Source organism: Hemicordylus capensis, chromosome 3 (assembly GCF_027244095.1).
Source record: "Hemicordylus capensis ecotype Gifberg chromosome 3, rHemCap1.1.pri, whole genome shotgun sequence".
Classification (NCBI taxonomy): Eukaryota; Metazoa; Chordata; class Lepidosauria; order Squamata; family Cordylidae; genus Hemicordylus; species Hemicordylus capensis.
This window is the reverse complement of record NC_069659.1, coordinates 53918000-53927436: the sequence shown is the minus strand read 5'-3', so window position 1 is coordinate 53927436 and position 9437 is coordinate 53918000. Positions and strand designations below refer to the sequence as shown.

Genomic DNA, 9437 nt, shown 5'->3' with positions numbered 1-9437 from the left:
CTGGTGGGCCTTTTCGCGTGAGCGGCGGAAGGGAAGGCTGCGGGCGTCTAAATAAACTCGCCGCCCTGAAATGATGCGCGCGCCGGGCGGGCGAGGGAGCTCGTTCGGGCAGTCGTTGGCCGCTGCTGGCGGCGAGGGAGAGTCAATAAGCAGCTCGCCTGTCTTCGGGGACTTACTCGCGAGTAAATACATGACACTGTATGGCAGAGTCTCCCTTGGGCATTGTATGGCCAAAGGGGGACACTCCAGACTTTGCTTAATAAGGGGCGTAACTGCTATTAGGCAAGGGGAGGTGGCTGCCTGGGGGCCCCCACGCCTCGAGGAGCCCCCCAGAGGCATGTCATATGACAATATATTGTGAAGTGTGTGTGTGTATCAGCGAGGGGCCCATTTTAAAATTTTGTCTCCGGGCCCACTCCAGCCTTGTTACGCCCCATCCACTTCGCACTCGAAACTACTGCTAATCGGCTCATCGACTTCGCATACAGTTTTAATTAATTAATTAATGATTGATTGATTGTATTTATTTGCAGAGGGGGCACGGTAGTGGTTTGTTACAGCAAACGCGCAGCGTTCTGCGGCATCTTAATAGACGTTCAGCGCAATTCCGGGCATGTTTTCTGCAGTTGTGTCCGTTTCACTCATAAGCATGCATTATAAGGCGGGGGCGGGGCGTGTCTATATTTTTACAGCCCTAAATAGAACTGCCTGCTTACGGAAGGGGGCTTTTTCATCTCCTGTTTCTCTTTGCATCCCTCTCTGCCCTCCACATGGGGGACCCCACCCGAACAGAATGGCATGTGCTGTGGAGGGCTGCAGCTTGAAAGAAGACTGCCCTGGTTGCACAAGTAGAAGTGAGCTCCTTAGAACTACACATGAGGAAGTGTAGACCTATGAACATATTTGAAGATGGGGCAAATGGAGGTGCTTTTTCCTCCTTTTATCTTCCCTCCCCCCAACCGCCCCACACACATCCTGCCCAATGTTTTGTAGCTCTGTGGACAGGTACCTCAGCGCCTCTGCTTAAGCTAGAAAGTGCTTAACTGGAGAAGAGAGGATGCAGTGGGTCTCCTGGGACTCAGGTTGAGAGGAACAACTACCATCTCAACATTTTTAGAAAGCTTGTGAAATCATGACTTTTTACCCAGGCTTTTATATGATTAGGAACATAGGAAGCTGTCATATACTGAGTCAGACCATGGGTCTATCTAGCTCAGTATTGTCTTCACAGACTGGCAGCAGCTTCTCCAAGGTTGTAGGCAGGAATCTCTCTCAGCCCTATCTTGGAGAAGCCAGGAAGGGAACTTGAAACCTTCTGCTCTTCCCAGAGCGGCTCCATCCCCTAAGGAGAGTATCTTACAGTGCTCATACTTCTAGTCTCCCATTCATATGCAAGCAGGGCAGACCCTGCTTAGTTAAGGGGACAAGTCATGCTTGCTACCACAAGACCAACTCTCTTCTCCTATTCTCTCCTGTTCCTATTGCTGCTGCTTTGTATCTTTTATGGTTATGTTGTGCTTGTTTTTTTTAACCAGATCTGTATTTTTATATTCTAGCTGTTATTTTAATTGTGTAATTTTTGTAGTCTTGTTTTAATTCTTGTGTGAACCGCCTTGAGATTGTTTTAATGAAAGGCAGTATAGAAATCTAACGATAAACCAACCAACCACTCCCCTGCTTGGACCAAGAAGTAGGGACCTGTGAAAAAATTTCATAGAGTGACAGCTTCTCCTGGATGTTCAACTAATGAAATACAGAACTGGGTATCAACAATATATTGATGATACCCATATCCAAAGCACCAGATGATGTCTCCTAGTGGATTCATATTGATGTTAAACAGTGTCTGTGATAAAACCAAGTGTTGTTGAACACTTCAGGAAGTCAAGTTAGAATTACCACTGATGATGCATTGATGTGGATCACTCTTTTTGAGGCTTAGGTCAAGATTTAGAGTTTGCCTTAGACCAAGGATGCACAACTTCAGCCCTCCAACTGTTATTGGACTAGCTCCCTTCATCCCTGGCCACAGTGGCCAATAATCAGAGATGCTGGGAGGAGTCGTCCAAAATCTGCAGGTGGATCGAACAAAATTATGCAGCCCTGCCTAAGACTCACTCAGAAAACAACTTTGTGAATTGCCCTAGCTGGGATTTGCACTTCCAGTCTTTAAGCGTGAATCCCAGCTAGGGCAATTCACAGAGTTGTTTTCTGAGTGTGACCTGGCCCACAAATGGGGCTAAGTGAGAATTCTTGACTATAAATATGCACTATAATTAGCATTCATCAACATGAAGCATTCAAAACCATAAAAGTATGGAAACAATAAATAACTAAGTTTTGTGCAGGAAGTCCCAATGCCCAGATCTTGCCCCAAATCCTTTGATTACAGACCTGCCCCCAAACCTCTCTTCCTCGTAGTTTGGTCTGCCATTTGTTATACCTCTTCTCAGGCTCCTTTTCTTTGATAGTGAGACTACAAGCATTCTTTGCAAGGCAACTGTTCACATAACATTCTGGCTACATTGTATCACTCTGATTTGCACACACATTGTTTTGATTTCTTGCCAGTTTTCATTAGGAGCCTACAATCTGGATCAAAGAACTGTAACACAGGTTAATTTATTTCTCTCTCAAAGGAGAATTTAGAACTCTATAGTCACAACGCTACTAAGCATGTAATGTAAAAGACGAAGACACAGAAAACGATAAATAAATAAATAAATAAATAAACAAGACACAGAGCTGACAATAATGTGACAGTAAAAAAATAACAGCACCACTTGAACACTTGTGGAAGAGCACCATCTGCTAGATTATCAAAATCCCCATGAACTGCCAAGAGGTCCCAGTAACCTGATTTTGAGAAAGGATGGACGTTATTAGGGATGTCCATGAACCTGTTTGGAGGCTCTTTTACAGGCCTCCAAACAGGTTCAAACACTGGCCGGTTCGAACATTTGGCGGGGGTGGGCGGTAGGACTTTAAAGGTGGGGGAGGGTGCACTTACCCTCCCCCCCCATGGCGCTGGAGTTCTGTAAAATCCCTCGGGGCAGCAGTGTACCTCCCTGCTGCCCCTTCTTCGGCTAGAAGTGGCCAGAAGTACCAGGCACGCGGGTGCACATGTTGTGATCACACATGAGGCCATCTGGCATGTGACATGCACATCTGGTACTTCTGGCCAAAGAAGAAGAAGGGGCGGTGGGGGGTTATGCTACCGCGCCAGAGGATTTTACAGAATTCCAGCACTGGTGGGGGGAGGGGTAAGATCGCACCCTCCCCTGTGCTTGAAGTCCTACCCCTCCACCCCTTCGAGCCACCCCCGCCTGGTTCCGTGTACATTCCTAGACATTAATGCTCCATTTAAATAAGCTTACACATAACGCTAACCATAGTTAACACTAGGGATGTACCCAATCCACGGTTCGAAGTGTGGTCTGAGCACTTTTAGGAAAATTCGAAGGGGGACTTCAAGAAAATGAAGAGCAGGTGCTCTTCCAGCTTCCTGCTGGAGTAGCTCTGATTCCAGAAAACCCCACATGCCATAAGCATGTACATGGCATCCACACAGGCATCATTTGTGTGGTCAGTATGGTGTTAATTTCCCTAAAAGTGCTTGAACCATGCTTAGAACCACAGTTCAGGCACATCCCTAGTTAGCACTGAAAAGGAAGGTGGGAATCTACACACAGAGAAGGAAGGGAAGGGTGATGGCCAGGGGTACTTTTGCACGGCTTCAGCTAGTGCGCCAGCTGCGTCCCTTTCTCGAGAAGGCAGATCTGGCCACAGTTACCCATGCCTTAGTCATGTCACAGCTGGATTACTGTAACACACTCTTCATGGGGCTACCCTTGAAGAATATCTGGAAACTGCAGCTAGTGTAAAATGCAGCAGCTAGGGTTTTATCTGGAGCTGCCCGGTGGGAGCACATCACACCCATTTTGAAAGAGCTGCACTGGCTACCAGCTTGTTTCTGGGTTCAATTCAAGGTGCTGGTTTTGACCTTTAAAGCCCTTAACAGTTTGGGCCTGGGATACCTGAGGGACCGCCTGCTCCCAAGGGTTGCTGCCCGCTTGACAAGGTCATCTGAGGGGGCTCTGCTCCAGGTGCCGACAATGAGGGAGGCTCAGTTGTTGTGCAAGCAGGACAGGGCCTTCTCTGTTGCTGCCCTCAGACTCTGGAATGCTCTCCTGGTAGCTATTCACTTCTCGGTCTCCATCAAAGCTTTTAGAAAGCATGTTAAATCCTGGCTTTTTACCCAGGCTTTTATATGATTGTCTCTGCTGCTGCTCTTTGTATTTTGTACTGTTTTAATGCTTGTGTTTTAAATTTTTAATCAGATTTTTTAAATATTTTTAGCTTAATATTTTAATTGTGTCTTTTTAATAATCTTGTTTTTAAATTCTGCTGGAAACTGCCTTGAAATTGTTTGAATGAAAGGCAGTATATAAATTTATCAATCAATCAATCAGTCAGGAGCATGCAAGCCCAAGGGAGCGGGTGAAGCACGCAGGTGGCAGTGGAGAGGTTAAGAGATAGCATTGTGACTATTCCAGGCCTATGTCAGAATTGTTGATTGCCTCTACACCCATAATACAGAATATACAGTACCCACTGTGAGTATATAAGCATTTTTCTTTTGGAGCCAATATTTGGCAAAGAAAATGGTTTTTTTTCTTCCTGCTTGCTATTCCTTATAGGCATTCCAACTGTGGTGGTTATTCTGCTTCTCTGTTCAGCTTAGAACTTCCCAAACAATGCACTGCAGCTCTGTTTCTAATCAGTTAACATTCCTACAGTAACAAAAATGAAAATAGCAGGGGAATCTAGTTACTATCTCTGTGTTGTGTCTTGACAACCTTACAATCAGTGACAGTTTCCTTGGAGCTATATACAGATCTGGACAGGGGGAACAAACATCAGAGAAGCCTTCGCAAGGGATGTGCATATCTTTAACATCTGGGAAATAGTTACTATCTCCTAAGGGATGCATGAAAATTAATTGGCTACTTTTGGAAATGTTGAATGCTATTACTTTCTCTCTCTCTTAAAGAACAACAACAATGGAAGGATGTGGAAAAACTGCACCTTCAGGTTCATTCAAAGTAAGTTTTCTTTGTTCTTCATCTGTAGTATTAGCAGTTTGATTAATAATATTCTGCAGCTTTCCTAATACATAGTCCCTTGGGATGGAGCAACATAAGTAAACAAATATATGAAGTATTATTGGAAACCAAAAAAAGACATGACCATAACTACAAGGTCTTAATTTCTGTGACTGGCATCCTGACTAATCTTGTGCCACATGCCAGGAAGATGCTTCCCTACTGTGGAGAGCTTCCTGAACTCCACAGCACTTACCACACAGTGAGGGGTATTTTCATTCATCTCGTCTTCTCCCAGAAGTGCCCTGTGCCTCCTGAAAATATGTCCCTGGGGGCTGTATAATCCTCAGGGACACATTTTTGGGTGATGCATGGCACTTTTGGGGAAGGAGAGATCAGTGAAGAACTCCCCCCACCCCCACTCAGTAAGTAGTGCAGAGTGTCAGCAATCTGGCCACCTGGAAGGGAAGTCCAGGAAGATAGTCCACAATACAAACTGGGCTGCAGAAACAAAACGCAGCTCGGAATAGTTCTCTATATCAGGCTTGGGCTGAAAGCTGTCAACACGAGAGTTGACAAATGTTGTCTTCCAGAGGCTAACAGAAAGCTGTTGACATGCTTTATAGTCCAAGCTGATAACTCTCAGCTGGCAGGGATTCAAGGCTTATCAGCCCTCTGCAAGAGGCATTTACTCCTCCTGATAGTTTCCAGCTGTGCTCTTCGCCTTCTGACACGCCTTTGCTGTGGAATCAGTGGGGGTTGCCTGCACAGATCATCTTCTAGTCTGTCCATCGCTGTCTCTGCTGCCTCAGACTGCTGTGCCTGCTCTGAAACATCAGCCGGACCTTCCTCAGCCGTCTCTTGGGAACTGACAGCCAGGCTCTGCCCCTCAGGCACTCCTGCATTGGCTGAGAGGCTGTCAGCTTCCCCTTCCTCCTCGCTATCTGAGATCAAGGGTGTGACACAGAGCTCAGAAAGTTCTCCACAGTGAGGACGCTTGCTCCCAACAGATGAGTGCACAGCCAGGATGTTGGCCATTATAAGATGTTTGCAAGTTAATCATCTATGTTTAATGAAGAATAACTTTATTTATAATGGTTGTTAATTGAGCACCTGGGCCAGGTTTGCTTGATAGGGTGGGTGAGAGACATGCCTGTTGGGCTTTTAAACTTTTGGCCCTTAACTGGGGAGCAGCGCTGGGGGATGGCCACCTGCAGGCGACCACTGAAGCCGGCAGCTCTTTGGGAATGGGACTGAGGGATGGGATCAAACATATTGTTTTGGACTCGTAAAAGGAAAATTCATGATGACCACAATATTATTCTTGTCTAGTAATTGGTTGGCCCTGATAAAGATATGTGTCTTGGGCTGTCCAGAGATGGGGAGGTGGGGGGTGATTCTGGGGCAGCTATTCCAGTGGTGCTGGGGAATCGATGAAGATATGGTGCTGGTAGGTCAGCAGGTCATTACAGAGGAAGGGAATCAGTAATTTAGTTACTGTTTCCCCTTCCAGCAGGCCTACCAGCTCTTTGGCTTTGGAGAGCAGTGCCAATTACCCACAAAAGCTCGCCTTATTACTCTGTAATGCCAGGCCAGTACAAAAAAAGACTGAGATCATCCATGACTTGATTAGGGATGAAGGAGCCAATCTGGTATGCATTACAAAGACTTGGATGGGAGAAGCTAGTGGTCTTGTTTGGTTCCACCTTCTCCTGGTGGGATACTCTGGTGGATCAGAAGAGAGGATGTGGGCACAGAGGTGGGATGGCTGTGGTCTGTAAGAATTCCATCTCCCTCACCAGGATCCCTGTCAGGAAATTGACCTAAATTGAATGTGTGTATCTAAACCTGGGGACCAAGGATAAATTGGGACTTAGGTTGGTGTATCAATCATCCTGCTGCCCAGCAGAGTCCCTAACTGAGCTGGCAGACCTCGTTGCCAAGTTGGCATTGGAGTGGCCCAGGTTGTTGTTGGGGAGTGGGGGGACTTCAGTGTTCATTTTGGAACTGGGTTGTCAGGCACGGCTCAGGAGTTCATAGCGGCCATGACGACTATGGGTTTATTCCAGCTGATCTCTGGACTGATGCATGACACTGGTCACATGCTCGATTTGGTCTTGTGTTCTGATAATGATGGTGTTCTGTGGGTGGGGACTTCTGTCATTTCCCCACTGTCATGGATGGACCACCATCTGGTTAAGGTAGGACTTGCAACCACAACCCACCTGTGAAGGACCTATTAGGTTGGTCTGCCCAAGGAGTTTATTGGATCCAATAGGATTCCAATAGGATTGTGGGTGGGGACTTCTGTCATTTCCCCACTGTCATGGATGGACCACCATCTGGTTAAGGTAGGACTTGCAACCACAACCCACCTGTGAAGGACCTATTAGGTTGGTCTGTCCAAGGAGTTTATTGGATCCAATAGGATTCCAAGAAGCCTTGGAAGGGTTTAGAGCTGGCTCTGCTAGTGGTTCTGTTGATGCTCTGGTGCAAACATGGAATAATGAACTCACTAGCGCTGTAGACACAATTGTTCCTAAGTATCCTCTCCAATTGGCTTAAAAATTAGCCCTGTGGTATTTGGAAGAACTACAGGAGCGGAAGTGGCAAGGTAGATGTCTAGACTGCAAGTGGAGGAAGACTCTGTGCGAATCTGACAGATCACAACACAGAGTGCATTTGAAGATCTATGCTCTGGCAGTGCCAGCAGCAAAGAAGTGGTTCTTTTCTGCACACATTGCTTCTGCAAATTTATGTCCAGCAGAGTTGTCTAGGGTTGTGAGAGGGCTAGTATGTGCCCCTCCCCCTTGAATTTGAACTTGGAACCACCAGTCACTTGCTTTGATATCTTCAATGACTTTTTTGTGGGTAAAATCTCTCATATTCAGGCCGAACTGGATTCCACAGTTATTGTGGAGTCCACTGTGGAGGTGTCCAGAAGTTCCTCTTATATGATTAGATTGGATCACTTCAGTTTTTGACTCGTGAGGATGTGGACAAACTACTTCAGACTTTATGTCCTACAACCTGTTCTCTTGACCCTTGCCCAACTTGACTTATTTCATCTGGTAATTGTATTATCAGAGAGGGTTTGGTAAATATTATAAATGCTTCTCTGAGGGAGGACAAGACGCCTCCTTTTCTTAAGGAGGTTATTATTAGACCTTATTTGACAAAAACCCAAGATCCCTCAGACTTAGCTAATTTCAGACCAGTTTCTAGTCTTCCATGATTGGGCAAGGTGACTGAACGGCTGGTGGCCTCTTGGCTCCAGGCAGTTTGGGATAATATCAATTATCTAGACCCATGTCAAACCAGCTTTCAAGAGGGTTATGGTATTGATATTGCCTTGATCGGCCTGATTGAAGATCTCCAATTGGCTGTTGACAGAGGGAGTGTGACTCTGCTGATCCTTTTGGATCTCTCAGTGGATTTCAGTACCATCAACTATGATATTCTTCTGGGTTTCCTGAGGAAGATGGGATTGGGTGGCACTGCTTTAGAGTGGTTCTGTTCCTCCAACTCTGGTAGATTCCAAATCTCATTTATGGAGGTAAATGACCTTAAAACAGTGTTGCATATGCTGGTAACTACAATTGGTACAGAATGTGACAGCCAGACTGGTCTCTGGGACAACTCGAAGGAACCATATCACACCAATTTTAAAATAATTGTACTGACTACTGCTATGTTTCTGAGTGAAATACAAAGTGCTGGTTTATTACCTATAAATCCCTCAATAGCTTGGGTCCAGGGTACTTAAGAGAGCGCCTTCTTTGTCATGAACCCTATGCCTATTAAGATCATCTGGAGAGGTCCGGTTATGGTTGTCACCGGCTCATTTGGTTGCTACTTGGGACCCGGCCTTCTCTGTGGCTGCCCCAAGGCTTTGGAATATGTTCCCTGTCAAAATAAGAGTATCTCCATCTCTGCTTTTCTCTCTCTCTCTCTCTCTCTCTCTCTCTCTCTCTCTCTCTCTCTCTCTCTCTCTCATATATTTTTATACCACCTGATATGTACATCTCTAGGCAGTGTATAGCATTTAAAATATTTAAATGTTACAGAGTAAAATACATAAAATGCAATAAAAATAGAATAAAATAGTTATTAAAACAAGTTTAAAAAATTATTAAAATTAAATATATATTTTTAAAAGACCCTTAAGACACACCTGCTTTCTCAGGCTTTTATCTGAAATTAATGTTAAACTGTTTGTATTTATCCCATGAAATTGTTTTAATTTTTTTTAATTGTTAAAATATGTGGAAAAAATTAACTGTTCTTACTCTGTTTTATATTTGTTGTGTTTTAAATTGTGCACACTGCCTA

The 9437-nt window shown here is 45.1% G+C and overlaps 1 protein-coding gene across 5 annotated transcripts in view; it reads left to right on the top strand.

Moving 5' to 3' along the window:
• Positions 1-9437, top strand: part of SENP7 (SUMO specific peptidase 7) — a 75136-nt gene that overhangs the window by 282 nt on the left and 65417 nt on the right. Inside the window, exons 1-2 of one of the 5 annotated variants that reach the window (XM_053306241.1) lie at positions 28-182; positions 5054-5105. In XM_053306241.1, the coding sequence (XP_053162216.1) occupies positions 5064-5105 (42 nt within the window). In that variant the 5' untranslated portion in view covers positions 28-182; positions 5054-5063. Of the gene's footprint in view, positions 1-27; positions 183-4362; positions 4617-5053; positions 5106-9437 lie in introns of those variants that run through there. The other 4 variants (XM_053306242.1, XM_053306239.1, XM_053306243.1 and 1 more) reach the window with 4 other exon arrangements.